The sequence below is a fragment of the Callospermophilus lateralis genome, chromosome 19 (genome assembly GCF_048772815.1).
Source record: "Callospermophilus lateralis isolate mCalLat2 chromosome 19, mCalLat2.hap1, whole genome shotgun sequence".
Classification (NCBI taxonomy): Eukaryota; Metazoa; Chordata; class Mammalia; order Rodentia; family Sciuridae; genus Callospermophilus; species Callospermophilus lateralis.
This window is the reverse complement of record NC_135323.1, coordinates 820,801-844,640: the sequence shown is the minus strand read 5'-3', so window position 1 is coordinate 844,640 and position 23,840 is coordinate 820,801. Positions and strand designations below refer to the sequence as shown.

General features: G+C 57.5%; 3 protein-coding genes across 7 annotated transcripts in view; 2 read left to right on the top strand and 1 right to left on the bottom strand.

The window, feature by feature from the left end:
* Positions 1–6,415, top strand: part of Ciita (class II major histocompatibility complex transactivator) — a 40,017-nt gene extending 33,602 nt beyond the window's left edge. The window contains exons 14-19 of the mRNA XM_077105954.1: positions 312–404; positions 1,801–1,887; positions 3,779–3,862; positions 4,016–4,099; positions 4,670–4,767; positions 5,222–6,415. Coding sequence (XP_076962069.1) covers positions 312–404; positions 1,801–1,887; positions 3,779–3,862; positions 4,016–4,099; positions 4,670–4,745 — 424 coding nt within the window. The 3' untranslated portion in view covers positions 4,746–4,767; positions 5,222–6,415. The remainder of the gene's footprint in view (positions 1–311; positions 405–1,800; positions 1,888–3,778; positions 3,863–4,015; positions 4,100–4,669; positions 4,768–5,221) is intronic.
* A 1,956-nt stretch (positions 6,416–8,371) lies between these two features.
* On the bottom strand, positions 8,372–21,633 carry Dexi (Dexi homolog). Of its 2 annotated transcripts, XM_077105963.1 has the most exons (3): positions 20,730–21,633; positions 17,074–17,134; positions 8,372–8,887 (listed from the first exon to the last, which is right to left on the bottom strand). In XM_077105963.1, exon 1 carries the CDS (start codon positions 21,150–21,152, stop codon positions 20,865–20,867), a length of 288 nt encoding a protein of 95 aa, XP_076962078.1. In that variant the 5' UTR covers positions 21,153–21,633; the 3' UTR covers positions 8,372–8,887; positions 17,074–17,134; positions 20,730–20,864. The 2 variants fall into 2 exon arrangements, with proteins under 2 accessions (XP_076962078.1, XP_076962077.1); XM_077105962.1 differs by lacking the exon at positions 17,074–17,134.
* A 1,927-nt stretch (positions 21,634–23,560) lies between these two features.
* Clec16a (C-type lectin domain containing 16A) overlaps positions 23,561–23,840 on the top strand; it is a 175,711-nt gene continuing 175,431 nt past the window's right edge. For all 4 annotated transcript variants that reach the window (XM_077106086.1, XM_077106085.1, XM_077106087.1 and 1 more), the window contains exon 1: positions 23,561–23,818. In XM_077106086.1, coding sequence (XP_076962201.1) covers positions 23,739–23,818 — 80 coding nt within the window. In that variant the 5' untranslated portion in view covers positions 23,561–23,738. The remainder of the gene's footprint in view (positions 23,819–23,840) is intronic.

Genomic DNA, 23,840 nt, shown 5'->3' with positions numbered 1-23,840 from the left:
CTGGGACCTTTGAAAGTCCTCATTTGCTGCTCAGAGCAATGGCTTCCCGGAGGTGGGAGGGCTGATCCCTCCTCACAGTGAAATTCCAGGAGGTTGAGGGGGTGCCCAGGCTCCCCGGCTCCAAAGAAGCCAACCAGGGATTCTGCTTGCCAGGAGTTAGACCTCGTCCCCTGGCCCAGGTCCCCTGGCCCAGGTCCTGAAGTCCACTCTCAGCCCAGAAGGGGGCCACTGGGGGATGGGAGGGGAGGCACCGGGCGGGAGGAGGCCAGCTGCTCTCAGACTGGCCGACAGTCCCTTCTGATTCCCCGCAGCCTGGACTCGCTGAGCGAGAACAAGATTGGGGACGAGGGGGTCTCGCAGCTCTCGGCCACCTTCCCTCAGCTGAAGGCCCTGGAGACACTCAAGTGAGTGGGCGGGGCCTGCCCTCCCTGCTGCTGCTTTGGCCCCCAAAGCTCTGCGGGCTTTCCCTTCATCCATCCATCCATTCAGTCAGAGGCCTCTGGCAACAAAGTATCCACTCCCTCACTCATTCACACACTTGCTCATTCATTCATTCAATCATTCACTGCTGGCTCATTCAGTCATCCAACCCTTCATTCACGCACTCCCTCACTCATTCACACACTTGCTCATTCATTCATTCAGTCATTCACTGCTGGCTCATTCAGTCATCCAACCCTTCATTCATCCACTCCCTCACTCATTCATTCATTCGCTGGCTCAGTCATTCATTCACGGATTCAATCATTCAGTCACTCACGCACTTAATTCTTTCTCAACTTACTCACCCACTCATCAGTCACTTAACCTAATCAATAACTATTTAAGGGACACTTTTACTACTACAGGCACTTCATAGACTGAAGATCCAGCTTTAAACACCACAATAAATCCCCCAACCTCAGGGATCCGGAATTCTAGTGAGGAGACAAACATGTAAACAAACCTTCAATTATAAAGTATACAGTAAGGAAAGCAAACAAGGCAGAAAATTATCTTGAGAGGGTGAAGGAGGAGTGATAGGTTTTCAGGGGAACATTGTTGTTGAAACCCTGAATTTTTTCTTCACGGCACTAGGGACTGAACCCAGGGTGCTCTGCCACTGAGCTACATCCCCAGCCTTTTAAGTTTTCTACTTTGAGAGAGGGTCTTGTTAAGTTGCTGAGGCTGGTCTTGAACTTGTGGCCCTCCTGCCTCAGCTTCCCGAGTAGCTGGGAAGTATAATTTAACTGTCCTGGGCTTTGGGGAGTAGGAGATAGATAAGGTGCAGGAGGACCAGCAGGCTCTTTGCACTGAACCTAGGGGGCACCACCAAGGTTGGGATGGCTGAAGGATTTCCCAGAACTCTCTGAGTAAAGTCCCTGACTGAAGACGCCTGGAGCCTTCTCCTACAGGAGTCTGCATGTCGTGGGTGAGACTGCAAGCCAGGCCTCGCCCACTGTCCTCCCTCCCTCCCTAGGTCCTTCCTGAGCACTTACCGTGTGCTGGGTACTGCTGCAGGGATAGGAGCCCTCTCTTTGTGGAGCCCAGCTCCTGCCTGGAGAGGCGACCATTAAAACACAGACACGTATTAAAACACGTATTTCCTCCCAAGGAGGAGCAGGCGGGGGGCCCACCGTCTCCCACCCACCCTCACCCTCACCCCACGCTGCCGTCACTGCCTTGTGCGGCTACAGGCCACCCTGCGAGGGAGAGTTCCCGGCTCGGCCTGATGGAGCCAGGGAACGTGGATGGAGGCTGAGGGAAGGGGGCGGACAAGTCTGGTCCTGAGCCTCTGCCTGGCCCCTTGTCCCCCTGCAGCCTGTCCCAGAACAGCATCACCGACGCGGGGGCCTGCAAGCTGGCCGAGGCCCTGCCCTCACTTGCTGCGACCCTCCTCAGGCTCAGGTGAGTGGGCCCTGGTGCCCAGCTGGCGGGCGGGGGGGTGACAGGGGACCCTGGAGCAGTGGCTCTGGGCCATGACGCTGCTGCCCCAAGTTTGCACGACACCAGGCGGGCAGCCAGCCCGACCAGCTGAAGAGGACTCCCTAGGGACTGCATCACTGTGGCCCTGAACAGGAGGGTCAGCAGGACCCAGGGGAAGAATGGGGGAGGCCTTTCCTCGGCTGAGGGCTGAGCCCGTTTCCCCACCTGGAAAATGGAAACCCTCCCAGCGGCCTGTGCCTGTGCGAAGCGCCTGACGCAATGCCTGCCAGCCGGGGGAGTGGCGCCTTCCCGACTGGAAGGCAGGACTGGGCTTTTCTGGAGTCCAGGGGTGGTGGCTCTGGAGGGAATTTGCCGGTCACTCTCTTGCCAGTCAGTCTTACACCGCCCCCTCCTGGTGGGACTCGGCACAGCACCTCATGCTGCTCGCTGTGGTGTGGTACCAGACTGGGGGCCAGAGCTTGGGCAGAGCCACAGTCCTTCAGGTTGGCACAGCCAGCTCTCCTAGCTCTCCGGCCTGGGGGAACCTCCCTCCCCTTCCCCAGGCCTCCTCACTGACATCCAGAGTCACACTCCAGGGCAGATGGTTTCTGGTCCACTCCTAGAGGTGCACCCAGCAAGGAGCACAGGGTGCAGCTGAACAGGTTGTGTACTGCACAACCCATAGGCCATGTGCCAGAGTTGTGCCAGGCATCCAGTGTTCTCCAACGTGAACCGAGGGCCAGAACAGTGCTAGGAGCTAGACATTGGGTTTTTCAGGGTCAGAAGGGCCTCCTGTGGTGGCCATCGTAAATAAGGGACAGGCGGCAGATGTGGTGGGAAAGGCCACCAGAATCCCCATCCTGCAGAGGCGGCCAGTAGGCTGGATGCAGGCATTCCTGTTTCTGCGATGTGAGTGGAGGGGCAGGTGGGGTGGACGTCATGTTTTGTGGACTCTGAGATGCCACCCCTCCTGACACCGCTAAGCGCAAAATGCTGCGACACACCCTGTGCTCCGTGGAGTCGGAGGCCTGTCCCGACCCCAAGGTATCCAAACAGACATGGCCTCTCGGCAGCAGAGACATGCAGCAGGGTCCCTCTACCTGCGTGGGAAGGAGGGGCCTCCTGGGTTCCCAAACCTGCCCCAGAAAGAGCCACCAAGTCCCCGCAACTCTCCGCGTGGACCTGTGAGGCGAGGATTGGCTGGAATCCAGCCTGCATCCGCCCCGCGCTGTCACACGCAGCCTGTCACATGCAGCCCCGCAGGGCGGCTCTGAGGCTGAGCCATGGAGGAGGCACCCCTGAAACCAGAACCAGCGCAGCTCTGGCCTGGGGAAAGGATGCACAGGAAAGAGCGCACAGCATCCCTCTGTGCCAGCGTCACCCACATCATCTTCGCTGCTAGGAATGGTGGCCGGGAACTGACCACAGAAACCCAGGCTGGCGCAGTGACGTGGTCTTTCTCTGGCTGTGCCAGCCCTGGCCACACCTCTCTGGTAACCCCTGTGAGCCTCACGGGGCACCTGTAGGACAGTCAGAGTTAACAGCGGGGCCCTCCTCATCTGCCCTTCCCCACGATTGCTCAGGGTGTCCATTCTACAGACGAGCAGCTGAGTCTGGGGGAGTGAAGAGAGCCGCCTGAGACTGAAAGGCCGCACGAGGCACAGCTGGGATCTGAGCCCAGGAAGTCCTTCTCCCAAGAGTTCCCACTCTCTCTGCCGGGGAACCACTTCCCCTCGTGTGGCCACAGAGAAGAGCCTCAAAACCCTGGGCCTCAGTTTGCTCCTCTGTAAATGGGACAGTGGTTCGAGTTGAGCGCGATCCCGCTGGCCCTGGCCTCAGCACCTGAAGCCCTCCCCGACCTCTCTCTCTGCAGCTTGTATAATAACTGCATCTGCGACCTGGGAGCAGAGAGCCTGGCCCGCGCGCTTCCGGAGATGGCGTCCCTGCGGGTGCTGGAGTGAGTGGGCGTCTAGGCAGAGGTGGCTGGCTCTGGCCTCAGGAGATGGGAGTCTCCCTCCGGCATCATGGGAAGGACTGGGTGTGGAGGGGGCCTGGGTCTGGAGCGGGGTGGTCCCAGGGGTCAGGGGTCAGTACAGGCTTCTCTCCCCAGCGTCCAGTACAACAAGTTCACGACCGCGGGTGCCCAGCAGCTGGCCTCCAGCCTGAGAAAGTGCCCTCATGTGGAGACACTGGCGTGAGTCTGGGTGGCCCCGAAGGTGGGATCTGTCGCTCTCGGGGGTGGGGCGGGGTGTGACCAGAGCTCCAAGACTGCCCGGCTCCCTGGCCTTGGTCTCTTCACCTGTAGAGGGGAGGATGGCGATGTTGGAAGTTAAGTGAGTCGAGGTGAACAGAGCTTTCAGGAGTAGTTGGCACACCACGGCATTCAAAATGCTTCCCCAGGATGAACCGTGGGGACTGCCTCCGTCCAGCCCTCCTGGGCCGTGCGCCTGGCAGCTCCACGCTGTCCAACTTGTTTTTCTTGAGCCACATGATGCCGAGCGTCCAGTACTGGTGCCGGCTGCTCTTCAGAGCACTCTGATTTCCGTACCCGAGTCTTCCAAGATGGGTCGGGGGCGCCTGTAAGTCCACTTTACAGATGAGGAGAATAAGGCGCAGAGAGTGACCACCTTTTGAGGTCCCACAGCAGGTCAGCAGCAGGACCACAGGGGGCTGGGCAGGAGGAGGGATTTGGGGGCAGCTGGCCCAGGAGCCCAGACTCATCCTGTCCTCTAGCCTGGTCACTGAGCCCCATCTCTCCCTGCAGAATGTGGACACCCACAATCCCCTTTGGTGTCCAGGAGCATCTGCAGCAACTGGACTCCCGGATCAGCCTGAGATGACCCTGGCTGTGCTCTGGACAAGGTGACCGGGGTGGGCTCAGTGTCCCTGCGAAGGTGGGTCTCGGTGAAGGGCGGGGCGGGCCGGGGGACTACTCCTGGATCCATGTCACCAGCCGCCCTGCAGGTGTCCTTCAGGCCTGGGGACTTGGGCCACCGTGAGGCTTAGACTCCAGGGAGGGTCAGGCTGAGCTGTCCCACACCCGCAGCCTTGGCGCTGGGAGCCCTCCCTGGGGACTTCCAGGGCTTTCTGCTGACGGGTGGCTGTCGGCACCCAGAGCCCTGGGGCCTATCGTAGGAACTCGCTCTGGAAGTTCCTGCTGCTCGACATGAGGACACTGCCCCTCACCCTGTGCTCCCTCCCTGGCCCCACCTGCCCTGGCTGTGCTGTAGTCACCCCAGCCTCCCCCGTTGTTCCTGGGGTCCCTCCTGCCCCGTTGGTGACACCCTCCTAAAGCTTCTGGCTACCCCCCCCACAGCACAGACTCTGAGGACGCTGACGCGCTGGACCCTGACCTGGGTTCCGTGGACCCAGCTCGTTTCCAGGCACCCCATGAGCCTCGGCATCCTGGCCCCCAGCCCCTGCCGGCTCAGGATCGGCCCGTCCAGCTGGTGAATGGACTCATCTTCGCGGGCAGGCCCGGGCCCCACCCAGGCCCCCCAGGGCCCAGGCACATGCCTGTTCAGCTGCTCTGAGCCCTGGCGGACAGACTGGTGGGCGCCTGGTAGCAGCCGCGGCCCATGCAGGAGGCCTGAGCCTTACCCTGTGCACCACTGGGCAGTCATGGCCAGGCCAGAGCCCAGGCCTGAGGCAGCCTCCTTGGGGCCCGCCTAGTGTCCCTGCTGCTCTCCCACAGGGCACCAATGGGCCGGCTCGCCACGTGAAGACACCGGCGGCCACCAGCTGCCAGCCCCCACCTGAGTGGCCCTGTGGCAGCTGCTCTGTCTGTGGTGCTCCTCGCTGCGCTGACTTTGGCCAAGGCCAGAGCTAGGCCTGGCCAGAACTCTGGACTTCAGACAGGAACCAGCAAACGAGACACTAGGGGGAGGGAGCCGCCTGGAGGCCCTGCCTCTCCTGCACCCTGTGTCGTCCTTTCCACCACGTGGTACAGTCCCACGTGGGTCGTTGGCTGGCCCAGGGTTTGGGCTTACACCATGATTTCCATTTGGGGATCCACCGTCTGGTCACCCCCAGCCGCGGCGGCTTCCCTTAGCACTCACACGTTGTTCGGGAAGGACTTGGCAGGGACAGCTCACCTGTCCCCCATGGCATCAGCTGGGCAGCTTGAAGACTGGGCTGGGGCAGCCTGAGGTCCCTTCACCTCTCCATGGGGCTAGTCTGGGCTTCCTCATAGCTGGTGGCTGGACGGAAGGGTGGTAGCCCAGAGAGAGAGAAGAGGCAGTGACAGAGGACAGGGCAGGGGAGCAGAGAGTGTCCCAGGACAGCGGTGTTCAGAGCATTGCTCTGCCACCTCATGTCGGCCACCAGCCAGCGGGACAGGGGCTGCTCTCCTGCCCACCAGAGCACCCGCCAGCGTCCACCCCGCCAGCGTCCTGCCTTGTCTGAAAGGCCCGTCTTTATGGGTTCCTGAGATTCAGGGAAACTCATTTTCCTGGGTTGGGCACCATCTGCCCCACAGAAGGGAGCTCCTCTGCCCCCTCCCCGCCCCGCCCGCGCCTGCACTCTCCCTGGGAGCTGTGTCCCAGCCAGGCTGGGTCCCCACCTTGGCTGCGGCAAGCCCAGAAGGGACCCCAGCTCGCTCTCTACCTGGAGAATCGCCAGTGGGCCTGCTGCTCCTCACTCTGGCGTGGCCTGCTCCGCGGGGACAATCTGCTTTCTCCTGGTGGCAGTGGAAGCTGATGGCTCAGCTGCAGCAGGCCAGCCCCAGGCCCACAGGGTCAGCCTGGTTCCCAAGTGCTGCTCCTCTTCCTAGCAAGTGGGGGTGGGGCCAGCAGGGGCCGAGGGACACAGCAAGCCCTGGGTAAACCTTGGTGACTCTGATTACTATGTGCCGAGTGCCAGGCTAAGCCCTTCCTACCTAAAGGGACGGAGGCACAGCCCTCAGAAGCACAGCCCTCAGAGCCTGGCCTCGATGCCCGGCTCACCTCTTACGCAAGGGACTTCTCTGTGCCTCGGTCTCCTGGTTTGTAAGATGGCAGAGTCACAGTACCTCTCCACAGGGTCATGGGACAATCCAGTGGTGAAGACATTAAGAAAGAGCCCAGCGCACAGCTCCCTGGGGCAGCTGCGTCTCATTCCCGCCTCGTCCTGGAGGACTCAAAGCCACCAGGAAGGCCCCATGACCCCTCCAATCCCATCACGATTTTCCCTTTTCTGCACTGATTTCTGTCGTCGGCTCTGGTCCCAGGGGTGACTCCAGAGGGAGGGACCCTCGCTTTGTCCACTACTGTACTCTGCACCCAGCAGGGTGCTGTGAAATGGAGACTCCTCAGCACAACTTTGCTTGAGTCACTCTACGCTGCACACTGAGCGTGCAGGGATGAGTGAGGGCTCAAGCTTCACGCCCTGGTGAGTCTCACACTTTAGCCAAATTCTGCATCTCTCAGGACAGGGCTGCAGGTGTGATGGGGTGGTCTGTAAAATGCACAAAATCGCTGGACTAGTGGTAAGGGGACCGCACACTCATCAGGGCTCTGCTGACCAACCCGGCGTCCTGGTGTGGGGCTGCAGCAGCCCAGGGAGGACGTTTAGGATCGACGCGAAGCCATCCTGAGAGGTGAATATGTCAGCCAGGCGTGGTGGCGCCCACCTGCGATCCAGTGGCTCAGGAGGCTGAGGCGGGAAGACTGCAAGTTCAAAGCCAGCCTCAGTAACTTAGTGAGGCCCTAAGCAACTTAGCGAGCCCCTGTCTCAAAATAAAATAAAATAAAATGGGCTGGAGGTGTGGCTCAGTGGGTTCAATCCTGGGTACCTAAGTAAATATTACATAAATAATAAGGGCTGGGGATGTAGCTCCATGATATCGGTGCCCCGGGTACTAACCAAGTGTGTGGGGGAGGTATGTGACTCCCTGTGTCAGATGTGGAGTGATGCTGCCATCATCACAATCCTATGAAGGAAGGAGCTGAGATGTCAACTCGCCCCTCAGCTTCTCTGGGGGTCTCTCTGGGGGTACGGGTGCAGTGTGCTGGAGGTGACCCTGAGCCCCATTAGCAGTGGAGGTGGTGCCTTGGTGTGACAGCATGGCTGCAAGTGCCTCGGACCTTCTCAGCCCCCCTCTCCCAGGCCTCTCCCTCGGTGCTCACAGCCTCCTGGCCCCAGCCATCTTCTTCCCACACCTCTGCACCTCCTTCCCCGAATTGCATGAGGACCAGGGGGCTGCAGCTGCGTCCTCTCGGCTCACTCTCCCTCCCGCAGCCTCCTCGCCTGCCCTGGCACGTGGGAAAGTGCTCTCGAAGTCACCAAGTGCTCTGCAGACAGGGGAGAGTCACTGCCGCTCCTCCAGGGAGCCGCAAGCTGACCCAGCTCTGCTGTTCACGTGGAACACCATGCTCACGGCTGGATCTCCCAACCAGCACCCGACCCTCCTGCCCTTTGTGAACCCCAGGTTCTGCATGAGGACCCCTTTCCCAAATCTCCAAGAACGAAACCCAGACAGGCCCCCAAGGAAATGAATCGCATACATTTTTTAATGGAAATAAGTGCGCCTCCTAAGTATTGCTTTTGCAGGTATATAGAAATCAAGTATTCACACCACCCACATTTTCAAAAATATATTTCTGGCCAGAGGAGCATTGTGCCCTGCTCCAGCACAAGGTCTCGGTTCTGCTAACTCAAGAAAACAAGCCCTGTCCCCAGGTTCCTGGGCTGCTGCTTCTGGCCACTCCCTAAACAGTCTGCATCCAAGACCAGCCTCAGGCTAAACCCAGGCAGCTGAAGGCTCCACTGGCGTCCAAGGAGCCCGGAGGTGCCCTCTCCGGGGTGCAGCGGGGAAGCAGGTGCCGCGGGGCGGGCCGGCAGACTCTGGCTGCGTCCCATAAACATCCATCCCAAGGCCAGGTCCTCTGCTGTGGCTCAGGTCTTCGGGGAGCCTCCCCGGCTTGGCCCTCCTCGGTCTCCTTCTGCTGGCTTGGGGCGGGTCAGGCAGCTCTTTGCTGGCAGGAAGCCTTCCAGGGGATCAGACCTGAGGAGGAGAAGGGGCTTTGCCAGCCAGGAGGCGCTGCCCTGCCACTGGCCAACCTGCCAGGCCTCCAGGGCTGGGCTGGGCAGGGACGCCTCCTCCCCACTCCCATTCGGGGAATCACCAGAAACCCGTGACTCGGGCTGGGGCCACTTTACAGTGATCTTTATGACAAACTCTTGATGAGTTCACATGATCCCTGAGAACCCAGGCGAGGAGGGGGAGCAGTGCTGTGGGAGAGGGCGCTGCTGCGGGGAGGAGCGGGGGGGGGGGGCTTGGCAGTCCTCCCACCTTGCAGGAAGGTGGGGCGCGCCCTCCAGGAAGGTTCTTTGCCACAGCCAGGGCACTCCGTGGAGGCCCAAGTGGGCTCTTCCTCCCTTCGGCCCAGCCCCGTGGCAGGCCCCCTCTTTCCTTCCCCGCTCTGTGCCAGCCGGGTCCCAGCATCTCTGCAGCACCTGGGGTTCCTGGGGTTCCCGGGGTTCCCAGGCCCTCCTCTGAGCTCTCACAAGCCCTGCCCTGGTTCCCGGCCTCTTTCTACAGACAATCAGAACTCTTAGGTCGCGGTGCAGTGTCCTTCAGCAGGGCTCTGCTGGCATCGGGCCAGGGCATTTTTTTTAGGATCCTGGGGATTGAACCCAGGGTGCTTTCTCACTGAGCTAGAATCCCAGTCCTTTTTGTTTTGTAACAGGGTTTCGCCAAGTTGCTGAGTCAGGCCTCACACTCATCCTCCTCCTGCCTCAGCCAGGTGTGTGCCACTGTGCCTGTGGGGCAGGACGATTCTTGGATGTGAGGGAACCGTTTCAGGGCATGGCTTGCTTACTAGCATCCCTTGTCTGTGACCACTAAATGCCAACAGTTCTTCCAGTTATTGTGATGGCTAAAAATGTCCCTACCCCATTTCCAAGGGTCACCTATAGGGACAGAACCGCTTCCACTGAGAACTAAGCATCATTTTATAGGCTAAACCCCTGAGGCCCACGGAAGCACAGTGACCTGCCTAGAGTTGGACAACGCAAGAGGCAGGGCTGGCACTGCACCACTGTGACGACTCTGGGAAGGAAGCAACACTTGGTGAGCTCTTCCCGGGCGGGCCTGTGGCGGCCCCACATCCTTCCTTGCACTCACCCTCCCAGCACCCTGGCCTGGTGGCTGGCAGCCTGCTTGGCCCTAGGCTGCCAGAGCTAGTGTCTCCCACAGCTGCCCTCCCCTGGGGAGGACCTGCAAGGTGCAGGATCAACACCCCAGCTCCCTCACCAGAGGCTGGTCAACTCTGAGGCGCATTCTGCATTCACTCTGCTTCCTGAGTTCTGGAGTAAGACCAAGCTAGGACACAGGGTAACCTACTCAATGACATCGCTTCCTGGTCTCCTTCCCTTTCCTGGCTCACTTCCCACCTGGGATCATCTCCCAGAAAAATAACCTGCACTTGAATCCCTGTCATCTCAGTCTGCGCCTGGGAGAGCTTGCCAAGATGGCGTGTTACACGGCCGTTCCATTCCACCCGCTATCCACCTCCTGGTAGGTGGAGAAACGAAGGTAAGACACTTGCTGAAAGACGGCTCAGAAGTGTTGGAGCCTGGTTCTGACTCCCTGACTTTGTCCCACTTGAACCGGTATTTTTAATTTTTGGTGGTGCTGGCAAATGCCCCACCTCTGAGCTACACCCCAAACCCCGGCTTGAGACTTTAAGCACTCCATACTGGCAGACATCCTGCGGGCCAGGCCCGGGTCAGAAGCTGGAGGCGAGCACTGTGATGAGCACAGGCGGCCCTACTCTGTGACAGGCAAAGTCTATGCAGTGACTGACAGCAGCCCAGGCAGCAGGCGAGACCACAGGAAGGAGCCGAGGGACACGTGAGGCCAGCTCGGGGGTAAGCTGCACATGAAGGGTGCCCAGTGGGGAGCTGAGGCCCTGCAGGTCAGGAGCCACCTGTGGGTGGGAACGGGGCAGGTGGGGATGAGGAGGAGGCAGGGGCCAAATCGGCCAAGATTCGAGAATCCTCTGCTAGACTCTTCTGCCAAAGGCCAGCTGAGAACTCGGGCTGCCGCTGCTCAGCAGCCTTCCCTGGCTCCGGCTGACCCGGGCAGGCCCTTCACCCTCGGGCCCCATCCGGTGTCAGGAGTTCCTCTCCGTCCTGCCAGAGGCCACCTGCTCGGCCTCTCCTCGGGGGAACCTGGGGTCTCCTGGCAGGGGCGGGTGGTGCAGCAGTGGTGACTGGATTCTCCCTCCTGGAGGCCCACTGTGGTCAGTCCTGAGGCCCAGGTGGTCCCAGAACCACGGGTGAGGCCTCACCCCTTGCCTCCTGACTGCGAACAGCATCCTGGCAGAGCCCCTGACAGCTGCGAGTCAGGCAGGGGCTCCGGCACGGGTCACAGGAGCTCCCCTCCAGCATGCGCAGGCCCTGCCCAGCCTGCGGCTGGGACTCCCGATGCCCTTCCTTCTCACTGTATCCACTGGCCGTCGCCTGTTATAACGAGGCCAGGCCTCCATGTCTTGTAGTATCATAAAGTTCTTCTCTTTTCAAAATACTTTTTTCACTCTACAAAGAGCTGACTCAGAACCACCAGGTAATACTGGTGCAGGCAGCAGCGCAGAGGACATGACGGTGTCACGGGAGGCCTGGGGACCCTGACCCAGTTGGCTCCCCTCCACAGCTGAGAATAAAGGAGCCTGACGAGGGCGCGAAGTGCCTAACGTCACACAGAGTTGAGGAGTGACATGACCCGTGGTCCTAGCTTTCAGTGCATGTGGCTGGAGATGTCCCGGGAACAGGGTGACTTTCCTGTCACCAGCTTGGGCTGCAGTAGACCAACCCCCTGGTTACTGTGGCTGGCAAGTACAGCCTTGGCAACCCCAGTGACAGCCACCGTGGGGCTGGCGCTCTCGGCCTTTCCCTGGCCGAGGGCAGCTGCTCTGATCCTCTCAGCTCACTCACTCCTCAAAACACCCTTGGAGGTGGGACCAGGGCCCTGTCACGTGAAGCTGTGCAAGACCACATGGCTTGCAAGGGTTTGAAACTCCCACGTGTTGGACATGGTGGAGCACGCCTGTAACTCCAGCAACTCAGGAGGTTGACACAGGAGGATTGCAAGTTCAAGGCCAGCCTCAGCAATTTAGAGAGACCCTATCTCAATAAAAAGGGCTGAAGCTGGGCACAGTGACACATGCTTACAATCTCAGTGGCTGGGAGGCTGAGGCAGGAGGATCATGAGAGTTCAGAGCCTGCCTCCGCAACTTAGTGAGGCCCTAAGTGACCCAGTGAGACCCTGCCTCTAAACAAAATATTAAAAAAGGGCTGGGCTGTGTCTCAGTGGATAAGCACCCCTGGGCTCAATGTGGTACCAAAAAAGATTAAACAAATAAAAAGGGAAGGATGCAGCTCAGTGATAGAGCACCCCTGGGTTCAGTCCCCAGTACCAAAAAGAAAGAAACTTAGAAACTTAAGGTCTGATGCCAAACTCCTCTCAGCACTTGAGGTCCAGCCGGGGGCAGCTGAAGAGCAGCCTGGAGCTGCCGCTGTGGGGTCCCAGGCAGTTCTCCGCCCCTGGCAACTGCACTTCAGCTCACTGTGCACAGTGGAGCAGACCTCTCGTGTCTGTGGCCACACCGGTCGTGCAATCACACGTGTGCACGGGGGGAGAACGCGTCTCTTTCCTCCGTCTCTCTCGTATCCCCCGCCCTCCTCTCGCTCTCTCGTCCCCTCCCCAGTCCCTCCATTCTCCCCTTTAACTCCACAACTAGTCTGCTGGGTCAAGGCCCGCCGATCCTCTGATCATACTGGAGTACTGAGTGACTGGCCACCAGAGGGGACCTCCCGGACACTACCATCTGGGAGATGGCAAGGCTGGATGATCTAAACCAGCGGAAGGCGAATAGGAGAAGGTGCAGAGCTTATGAGAGATAAAGGTACCCTCTTGGTAGAATGCAGAGAGAAAATGCCTGTTGGAGCAGACGGCTGGCTTTTGGTTTCTTTCTGAAACGGCAACCTTCATTACATCATTGCAGGCCGTTTCCCAGGGCTGGACCGAGAGAGCGGCTCACGGCTCTCCTCTGTCAGGATGACACTGGGAACTGGATCTGTCTGAAGGACTCCTACATGAGGACCTGGCCTACGTTAGGAAATGATTCTTGTGTCTTACGGGTGCTGGGGGGCGATGCTCTGAACACGTTGGTGGGGGTTCTTCTGGGCAGTTCTGTTGCCCACCAGCTGCTCCTGTGGAATAGGCTTGTCTGGGCCACTTCTGGCTCTCTTCCTGTGTTATTGTAGGCCAGTCACCCAATCTCTCTGGTCCATTCCCTCATCTAGAAATGGGGTCAATGCCCATGTCATCAAGCACACACAAGGCACCAGCCCCTTCCTGGGCTCATCCCCAACAGCGGCAGGGAGCCCTCTCAGGGCTAGGAGACCTTGACTTGTAGGACTACCACTGTACACGTACTGGATGGCCAAACCTAGTGGCTGAAGGCACCACCCAGACATGACCTGCCGTGTCTCTGCTGCTGTGCGGCCATCTGGGGCCTCCGTCCTGGGAGTAGGTAGTGCAGCAAGAGGGCCTCACCTCATGTCACTGCCAAGGACATGGTTGGGACCTGGCCATCTCCCTGGCAGCTGCAAGGGCCCGGAAAAGGAGGACTGTCTGTCTTTGCAAGGGTCCACGTCCCTGGGGGAAGCCAGTGTCACGGATCAATCAGGGCCACTTCTCAAGCTTGGGTTCTGATGTCTATGCTTGCTGTCAAGTTCATCGGCCCAGGTCTACAGAGTGCCTCCAGGCGGTGCCTGCCCAAGACTTGGGAGCCTTCTAGAAAGGCCGAGTTTCCCCGCCCCTTCCTGAGTCCTGCCAATCCAGGAATCACCTGGACCTTACAGCACAGGTTGAGTGTCCCTCTCCCAAGTGCCTGGACTAGAGTGTTTCATATTTCAGATTCTGGCATATTTTCATGAACAAAATGAGTTATCTTGGGGATGGAATCAAAGTAATTCCTTCATGCTTCACATATGCCTGTTACATAGTCTGAAGGTAATCGTACGGGCTATTTTTAGTGCACCTGCATTTTGACTGCACACGAGGTCAGGGAGGAATACTCTACTTGTAGCAACAGGCAGCAGCTCAAAAAGTTCTGGATTTCAGAGCATTTCAGGTTTGCAGATCAGGGATGCTCAACCTGGATTTTAAATCAAAGTAGTTCCTGGGGGGATTCTGGGGATTGAACCCAGGGGTGCTTCATACTTGATCAATGAGCTACATCCCAGCCCTTAAAGTTGCTGAGGCTGTGTTTGAACTTGCTATCTTCAGCCTCTTGAGTTGCTGGGATTGATTACAGGAGTGCACCACTGTGCCCAGCAATGCACATCTTTTTTAAACTAAAGTTTAAACCCTTTAAAACCAAGGGGTTTTTAAACTCAAGTTTAAAACCCCTTTATGTCACTATGATAAAAAACACTATCACCTGTCGTAAACAGAAGGCAAGGCTAAAAATACAGTAAGGATTAAACCACTAATTCTGGCTCCAGGTCCTTGGCTGCCCCACTGGGTGTGGAGCTGGTCAAATGGGGAAAGCACGGGTTCCCAGGAGGGTTGGGGCACCGCAGGCTCTGCTCTGTCACCTCTTGGCGCTGGATATCTGGGACGCGGCCACCTCATAGCTGGGCATCTGGGGTGAGGCCTGAACCTCCCCAAGCCTCAGTTTCCCTCTCTGTGTAATGGAGCTAATGAGCCCCGCCCAGGCAGCTTCAGGGTGACTCAGGTGAAGCCGGGAGGAGGGAGGGCGGTTATTTCAACCACCCAGCCAGGCCCTCTGCAGGAAGGGAGCCCAGGAATGAAGCCCTCCCCAGCAGGGAGTTCCCAGCCCTGCAAGGCCACGCTGTGAAGAACCTGGGCACTTGGCACTCAGGGTACTGCGTTGTAGGCAGCCTGAACTCCTCCATGCTGGCCACAAGCAAGGGTGCCAAGGAAAGGGGGAAGGCTTCCTGGGCTGGAGCCCCCTGGGCTGACACATCCTTTATTGAGTGCCAATTAAACACAGGTCACCTGCCCACCGAACTGGCACAAGCCCTTAGGCATGTTCGACTGCCATTCCCACTTCAGAGATCACTCGGCTCGGGGAGATGTGCCCAACAGCAAAGCCCCTAAGCAACAATTTTAGGGGGATGGTCTTAAGCACCAGGCACACACAGTGAGCAAGCACTGTCCCTGCACCGTGGCTGAGCCTCATCACCCTCCGAGACAGTGCCAGCCGGATGTGGGCATCTCTGCTGCCTCATAGCTGCTCGCCTTCCTGTCAACAGAGAACAGGTCACGGACCCGAGGCCTACAGCTGCCAGGGTATTTGGCCAGAAGTTAATGACTTTGGCACCTATTTTTTACCAACACCAAGTCATGATGGTCTTCTCTTTACAGTGAAATAAACATTTTTCAAAAATGAATCCACATGGGCAGGAGGTGTGGATCAATGGTGTAATATTTGGACACTGAGCTCCACCCCCTGCACTACCAAAAAATAAAAGACAAAAATAGACTTTTTTTTTTTTTTTTTTACAAACAGAGCACTAAAACTAAAAAACTAGTGTAATTCATCTTAAATCATAGATTATAAAGGGAGAAACAGTAAATTGACAGTTGGGAGACTTGGCAAACACCACCTTAGCCAAGTGATCAAAATGCACACGACCAGCCAGAGGACAGCCAGCCAGTGCCGCCAAAGGAGGCAGAGGGAGACATGCCCACTCCTGTACTCCGCCAAGAGGGCACCTGGGTCCCAGCAGACATCAGACAGACCCACAGGGAGGGAGGCAGCCGGCGCGCCAGACTGCAGGGGCCCAGAGTGGAGCCAAGGTCACCTGGGACCACTGAGGTCCTGGACTCCAGCTCCACCTTCCATTGTTTAAGGGCCCTGTTGGGACAAATGGTAAAATTTAAGTAATGCTGCTGAGCGGTGGCCAGGGATGGAGCCTAGTGAGAGCACGCCCTGGGTTCAACCCTCAGTATCCCCAAAATATTTTGGGATAAAGGAGCATGACATTCAAAACGCACTCCCAAAGGGTTTAGAGAAATAACTAGACGTACACACACACACACCAGCCCGGGAGGGCAGGCGTGAGTGGTGTGCACCAGCCAAATGTTAACCGGAGCTTCTGGGTGAAGAGCGTGGGGAGTCTTTATGTTCTTCTTGCAACTTTGCTTAAGTGTGAAATTATTTTGAAATAAAGTTTTTAAAGAAAAAATCAGAAAAAAGGGATCAAGAGTACACACGAGAGTGCGCGACCTGGCAGAATCCGAGTTTGTGTTTGCCCTCCTGGTCCCCGAGTGGCAGTGGCAGTGTCAGTGCGGGGCCAGCAGGGTGGCTCGCTTCCCCCTCTAGGCCTCAGCTCCTTGACTTGCAAGACAGGGATGAAGAGGTCTGTCCCTTCCTTGTGGTCACGGCTTCCCAAATGCAGACTATGCGTTCAGAAGTTCCAAGGACAATGGCAGAAAAATCAGAAATAAAAACGGGTGACAAGAGCTTTCCTTTTCATGGTTTAGCAAAACAGACTCAGGGCTGAGGGTGGAGCAGGCCTGGCTGAACTCTCCGCCCGTGAGGAGCCAGGCCCCTGGCATCTCGGTTGTTCCCAGATAGTCTCCTCCTGTCCAAAGGGGTGGCCAGCATGGACCTGCCCTGTGGCCATAGCTCTTCTGGGTGAGCCTCCTGTCAGAACAGGGCTGGAGTTGGCCTTGCCGGGACTGTGCCTCCCTCCCTGTAGCCATGTCTGTCTTCCTGCAGGGTGACAGCTGAAGTCTCTGGCCTGGTTTCTTGGATCTGTCTGTGGGATTCTCCTTCACTTGAACCTGATAGTGCCTGGTCCCCATGGAAGGGGTGAACTTCTGAGCTGGGTAGTGACATGGCCAGCCAGGGTATTCTGCTGACAGCACAGGTCACACAAGGGCTGAGGGCTGGTGGATCAGGAAGGGGCAGTTGTGTGTCCCCCGCTCTCCCCAGAGACACGGGAACCTGGGAAGCCCTGAGAAACTACAGACTCAAGGGTGGTTACCCTCCGCTCCAAATCCCAGCCGCAGCACGCCACGCAGACTCTGGCGGCAGCTTTCCCTAGTCCCCTCTCGCAGCCCTCCTGTGTGCCCAAGGAGAACTGGCAGGCACCCACTACCTTCATTAGGAACCAGGACAAATCAATAGAGCTGAGTCGCCTCTGTACCTGAGCTGCTGGGACAGGAGGAATCTTCTGGTCCCCGAGGCCAGCCGCAGCACTCTTTCTCCTGGGAAAGAGAGAGCTTCTGATAACCTGCTTATGCTGCTGGGCAGTGATCAACCTCTAGGAAAACTGCAGAGCCAGTCTCCAGAGCGCCAAGGGGCCCGGGCGGGAAGGCAGTGGTGGAGGTCTGTGTGGGTAGACCACTCTGGACCTTCCCTGGGCTCAGGCAGCCAGTCCTCTTCTGCTCATCACAGGATGTAAATATCCAGTCATGCACATCAGTAAGGTTTAAAACCCCTTTAAATGCATCTACAAGGGCCCATATGTACCTACTTCTAATTACAGCTTCCCATTAACAATAGCAGCAGTTAATGGACTGTTTACTCATACAGGCGGTCTAAGCACTTATCCCCACAATCAGGCAGCTTTTCATTATGCCTGTTTTATAGAAGAGGAAGTGGAAACATGGCAGGGATAAATAGCATGCCCAATGTCACAGCGAGGCCTGGGATCTGAACCCAGGCACTCTGAACCCAGGGTGCTGGCTCTTAACCTTGGCCCTAATGCTGCCTCCCCAAATCGGTGCTCAGCACAGTGATGAGAGCCTGAATTACGTGGCTACACAGGTAAGAGAAAGAGAGACACTTGGAGGGAGCAAATGAAGGTACCCCTTTCCACCTTGAGATCCACCCAGGCCCCTCTGCCTGGCAGGCCCATGCCCTTGGCGTTGCCTGGCTGGGCTGGTGCAGAACATGTGTCCACATGGGAACGAGTGAGACACAAGAGCTGACCCCTGCTGTTCCTCTGCTGATGGAAGTCAGTCATTTGACCTCCACAGCTTTCCCACAGGGCCTTCCCGTGGCTGGCTGCCCCTCCTGGGTCTGGGCTTCCCAAGCTGAGGTCCAGGTCAGTTCGGGTTTGGGGATGGGAAGAGGGGAGTCCTGAGAGTGGCTTCCAACACAGGCCAGGGTGTTTCCCAGCCTCTCCCCCGACTCCTCCACTTCCCGGGGTCAGGCCCTGTTACTCCAAGAGCTTTGCAGGGTGTCCCTGAGAGACACCTCCTGCTGTTTCTGCTCAAACAGCATTTGCTGCAAAATATGTCAAAGCATTTGGGCTTCAGTTTTCAGTCCAGAATATGCCAATGTTTTCATTTGGAAACGGAAGTGTTTCTATTGATGTGGCAAGAAGATAAAATAAGATGTTCTTCACCAAATTACACTATATGAAAGTCAAGTTCTTGACTTGGGGATAGGGATTCATTTGGGGACCATGGGGGTCTAGCACACAGCCTGGCAGAAGAACCACAGAGTCAATGCTTGTTGAGTGGCCAAATGAATGAACATGTAAAGAGCTTAAAACCAGGAGGATACGGTTCACGGTCCATGTTCAGTAGATTTCGAACACAGGGCCCCGAAGGCTCACCTGATTGTGTTCTCAGTCCCTACTTCCCTGAAGTCACTGACCTGCCTCATCTAAGCCTGCTACTTCTAGTTAGACAACTGACAGCCCCCCAGCTGGCTTCCTGCTGGCGCTACCCTTCAGCCCACTCTCCCCACAGCTGCCACAGTCATCTTTTTGAACTACCCTGCCTAAGACCTTTCAATGGCTGTCCACTGATGTTGGCTGTGGCGTCCCAGGTCTCGGAGGAGGTGGTGTGGTCCCTGCTCCTCATCCCTCACCTCCCTGGGGCTGCTCTCCGGCTGTGCTGGTCTTTCAGTTGCTGGATAAACCAACTCTTTCCCAACTCTTCCCATTCAGTGTCCTAGTATCTGCAGTTCCCTCTGTCTAGATTGCTCTTTCTGGATCTTTGTGTCTGGCTCCTTCTACTGATTATGGCTCGGCTTAAATGTATCATCTCTTCAGAGAGGACTTCTCTGACCCCCTGGCTAAAGCAGCCTGGCCTAGTCTTAAGCCTCACCAGTCTACACAGAGTATCTACCAGATGCCAGGCTCTGGTGCAAGTGCCAAAGACACAGCAGTGAACACAACAGGGAAGCTCACAACCTTCTTGCATGTCCTCAGAGCTCTGTAAAAAAATATCATTACCTGGTCTGGATATTTGCTAGTCTTCCTCACCAAATGCCAGGCATGCCAGGGCTGAGTCTGTCTTGCTCACTGCATTCACTCCCCAGGCACAGTACTGAACAAGTAAGCATTTGTTCAATAAAAAAACGGATGGAAAGCAGGCAGGCAGGCTGGGGAAATGCAGAGCAGCTGGCACACGCCCCGTCTGGCACTTGGCTCTTGCTAGGATCTCAATTAGCTCAACTAAAGTTTTCCTCAAAGAAACCTCACTCTGGACCCTTTAGGTAAGCCCACTGCTCCCGGCACAGCTGCAGCAGGTCCTGCCCCACCCTCTACAACAATGTTTGCTTTCTCCCATGTACCTGTGTTGAGACCCTGTTCTCAATATGATGGTACTAGGACACGGGGCCTTTGGGAGGTGGGTTAGTCATGAGGGAAGTCCTGGGAGCAGGTTTAGTGCCCTTAACAAGAACTGTGAGGAATAAATACGTTACATTACCCAGCCTCTGGTAGTCTGCTGGGCATCTGGAAGTGACAAGAGACCCTGACTATGGTCAGCCCCGGAGAGGAGAAGACTGCCTGCTTGGGGTGAGTGGCACCAGTGTCTGCTTTCTAAAAAAAGCCCCTGCCCAACATCTCAGCACCCCCGCTCACTGCCACTCAAACCCGTGCCCAGGAGAACTCCAGCATCATTTAGCCCCAGGACTCAGGACTCAGAGTTCCTGTCTGCCCCATGAGGCAGCCCCTCCCCAGGGACCCTGACAGCCTTCTTAGTACACATGTGTGTTCTTTTTCTCTCCTTCCCTCCCCCTACTCCAGCTGCCTTGTTGGGTGATTCTGGTGGGTCTTAGTCCTCCGTGTACCTTCATTTCTCTACCTCTAACATGCAACCTGGGCTGGGCTCAAAGCTCCCTGGCTAAGCCCAGAGGCAGGACTTTTAACACCTCAGTGCAACAATCCTGTGGTTCCTTAAGAGTCCTTGAGGACCTGCGAACACTGCAGACAAAGCAGCTCCAGCACCAGCCCCCAGCCTGCCTGCTCTGTGAAGGCAGCCTGCAAAACTGGCAGCCCCTGCAGATTTCAGCTGCAGAGCTGACAAGCTGGGACACCCTGAAACCTGACTCCAAAACAGCAGCAAACCCAAGGCCAAAAGGAAGTACAGAGTCCTTGGCTGAAGGCGTCTTCTCACAGCCTTGGCCTGGGGGACCCTGCACTTAATCCCCACCCAGTCCCTCAAGGGGCCACAGTGGGAAGGGGTCAGTGCCTTGGTCTCTACCCCTAGTCTATCCTCCCAGGACTAGTGAGAATCCCCCAAATGCCAAGGTCATCATCAAGACAGGCAGAGGCTGGGGGGAGGAGCGACAGCTCTGCTTCAGATGGACTTGGGTCCACAGGCTCTTTCCCCAGGCTCTGGGGGTGACTTCCATAGCTACCCAAAATGTAACTTAGGGTCCCCTCCCTCTTCAGCAGCTCTCCTTTTCCCTGGGGGAAGCTTTCTGGCCCCAACTGAGGGCCCAAGAGACGTCCAGCCATTCCTAACATTCAGCTAGACCTGAAGGAAGTGGACAGAGGAGTCAGAGGCCTGGGAATGCCTCCTCCCTGTCCCAACCCACCCTCACCCCGAGGGCACTTACAGGCCTCGGAGGGGCTCCTCCTGGGGTCCCATCCGGGTCCAGACAGCTCCAAGCAGGAGCGAGGGCATGATCTGGGCGGCTGGTCCCGGCCGAGGGTGGCGGATCATGGAGGGGAGAGGGGAAGAGTAGTCCACCCTACTCCAAGTATCCATCGAAGACGTCGAGCTCCGAGTCGGTATCGTAGAGGCCGGAGCCGGGGTCAGAGAGCACGCCGAGGTCCACGAGCGCTTGGTCCAAGTCCTCGGGCAGGAAGACGAGGCCCACGTTGAGGACGATGTACTCCATGAGGAAGGCGTAGTACAGGATCAGCACATTGACGAAGAACAGGCCCACGTAGAACATAGAGGGCAGCAGCGGCGGCTGCACGTAGGACACCAGGGGCCCCAGAGAGTCCAGGTGGGCTGCGACCCGCGCGCCGGGCATGCAGGGGGCGGCGAGGGCGGCGGCGGCCGGGCGATCCCAGCGACCTCAGCCGCTGCGGCGCCCGGGCGGCCGGCGAGGGGGCAGCTCAGCCATCCAGGGGCGCCCCGGGGCTCGACCGAGGCGGCGCTGGACCCCAGGTGGCCTCCAGGAACGCGCGGCGGCCGGAGCGGACGCGCCTGGATCCCGGAAACGTGCCGGACGGGGTCACCGCACCCTCCAGAAGTGACCACACGGCTCTCTGGACCCGCCGGGCGGCGAGGCCGGGCCCCCCGAAGTGGCCAGCGACCGCCCGGTTCCTTCGGTGCGCTGCGTTCGTGCTCACAGGCCCTCGAAGCGCCAGCGCGACCCCCACCGCGGCTCAGCGTCGGGGGCCCGTCCCGGCTGCCGACTCTCGCGCGCGCCGCAGCCGTTCCTCGCGCCCCCCCGGGGCCCCCGCAGGCTCAGCGCCCATGGCTGCGGCCGCCGCGTCGCTCCCCGGGTCGCGCTCCGAGCACCGCCCCCCGAGCGGCCCTGCGCTCATTGGCCCGCTCAGCGGCCGCGCTCATTGGCCCGAGCCGCCGGGGGCGGGCACCTCTCCGCCCCGCCCCTCCGGGCGCTCGCCGCGGAGCGTCTCTCCTGCGCCCGGGCTGCGCTCCACTTTCAGACGAGCTTGGCTCTGGGGGTCCGGGGAGTGACACAGGGAGGGGGCTGCACACAGCCCAACTTGGACGTGTCGCCAGACTGTAAAGGCTGGAGTGAATCGCGGATTCTCTCTGCACCTTGCTGGACTTGGGTATGGCGCCTCGCCCCCTTGGGACTCAGTTTCCGCAGTTTAAAAGGAGGCGACGGTGGGGTGGGGGGGATCAGTTCCACAGATCTCGAACATTCCCACGATGCAGGGGTGTGTGTGTGTGTGTGTGTGTGTGTGTGTGTGTTAGCTTTTTTTTTTTTTTTTTTTCCAATCAGTGCACCCTCACCTCTCCAAATTCTGCTGCCGGGAGATCTGCCCCTGGCCAGGCCAGGAATTTCATTTTAGGATTTTAGGGACACCTGGGTGAGGAGAGTCCCAAGGAGGTCAAACCTTCAGCCAGTACTTATTGTTTCCTTTTACTTTATAAACTGTGTTTACAAACGACTAGTGAGTACACAGAAAAGTGAGTCTCCCACCCATTTCCCTGCTCAGAGGCAACAGATTATAGCCATCCTGAGACTGATTTTGCCTAAAGCATCTTCCAAAGCAGTTCAATGAGCCTTTAAATCTAAGCCACACCGAGCTGGGTGCTTTACATATATTGCTTAATTGAACTCAGACAAGTTGCCCCTCCATTTTACAGAGGGGGAAGCCCAGGCCAAGAGAAATGGAGAGACCCTGAAGCTGCTGGCCCTGGGTGTGTTTGTTTCGAGGCCAGAGCATGCTCTTTTCACTCCATGACTTTGTTTCACTCCCTCTACATCAAATTCCAGACGAACTACTGGCCCTGCACTGTTCTCCATCCCTCCAGTTCCAGGAGACAAAACAAACCATCCATTCATACACTGCTATTATTTATTGAACACCTACTGTGTACCGAAACTCTTATTGGCATTGGGGAGAACACAGTTAATGGAATGCTATAGGACTTAAATAACTATGAGGGTAGAAATGGATGACTAGGTGGATAGTGAAAAGGGAAATCTTGCTTCCACCCAGTCTCCCATTTTCAATTCAGTGGAGAAATTTAGATATATTTTGGCTTATGTAGCAAATTGTTGTTTCCTTTTTGTTTTTGATGTGTTAGTTTGGGAGATTGCATGAATTTGGAGTGAAGACCGGAGATATCCTTTGAAAGTACAGGATGTTCAGTTTGGGTACATTGTTGCTTGTATAGCTTTCAACATATACTACTTAACCTGAAGTAGAAAAAGGAAAAGGTTCTGAGAACAAATAAAGCCGTTAAGGATTTGGTGCAGCTTTGGTGTATCGGAGCATGGAGATTATAGAAACCTGAGCTTGAATGCTGATCATGCAACACATTTACTGTTTGCCCTAGGGCAAGTCAATCTGTGACTCAAGGTTCCTGGATGATAAAAATGGGGAAAATAGTAGTATAGTGAGTATAGTAATAGTGACAATTAAATAACATACTTAAAGCACTTAGAACAGGGGCCCATAGTATGCACCATGCAATAGCTAATCTTCTTATCGTAAAGTTATACTGGTTAATAAGGCAGGGACTTTTCACGTATCTACATCTGGCTCCTCCTCAAGGCTCCGCCTACCCGGGCCGTGCTGCAGCCTCTCTTCCTCTCGCTCCGCCTCTCGCGGAGGCCGCATGATGTATGCCGGGCCTTGTAGTCCGTTCGCGGAGTCCTGTCGCCGGGGGCCTCGCGGGCGAACTGCAATTCCCAGCGTCCCTCGCGGCGGCGGCCGTAAAGCGCGGCGGTCGAACGGCCGGTTCCGGCTGAATGTCAGTGCGGGGCTGTGGGCCGGGGAGGAAGGTGGTTGGCCGTCCCGCCACCACCACCTCCGCCGCTGCCTCTTCCACTTGTGCTGCCGCCGCGGGCACTCGGCCGCTCGGCTGGTCGAGCATGAGACCGTGAGGAGAGCGACGGGCCGGGGCCGCCGACATGTTTGGCCGCTCGCGGAGCTGGGTGGGCGGGGGCCACGGCAAGTCCTCCCGCAACATCCACTCCTTGGACCACCTCAAGTGAGTGTGCGGGGGGCGGGCC

Excerpts from the sequence above, each read along its gene's own strand:
- Dexi (XM_077105963.1), bottom strand. The coding sequence starts at position 21,152 with ATGCCCGGCGCGCGGGTCGCAGCCCACCTGGACTCTCTGGGGCCCCTG.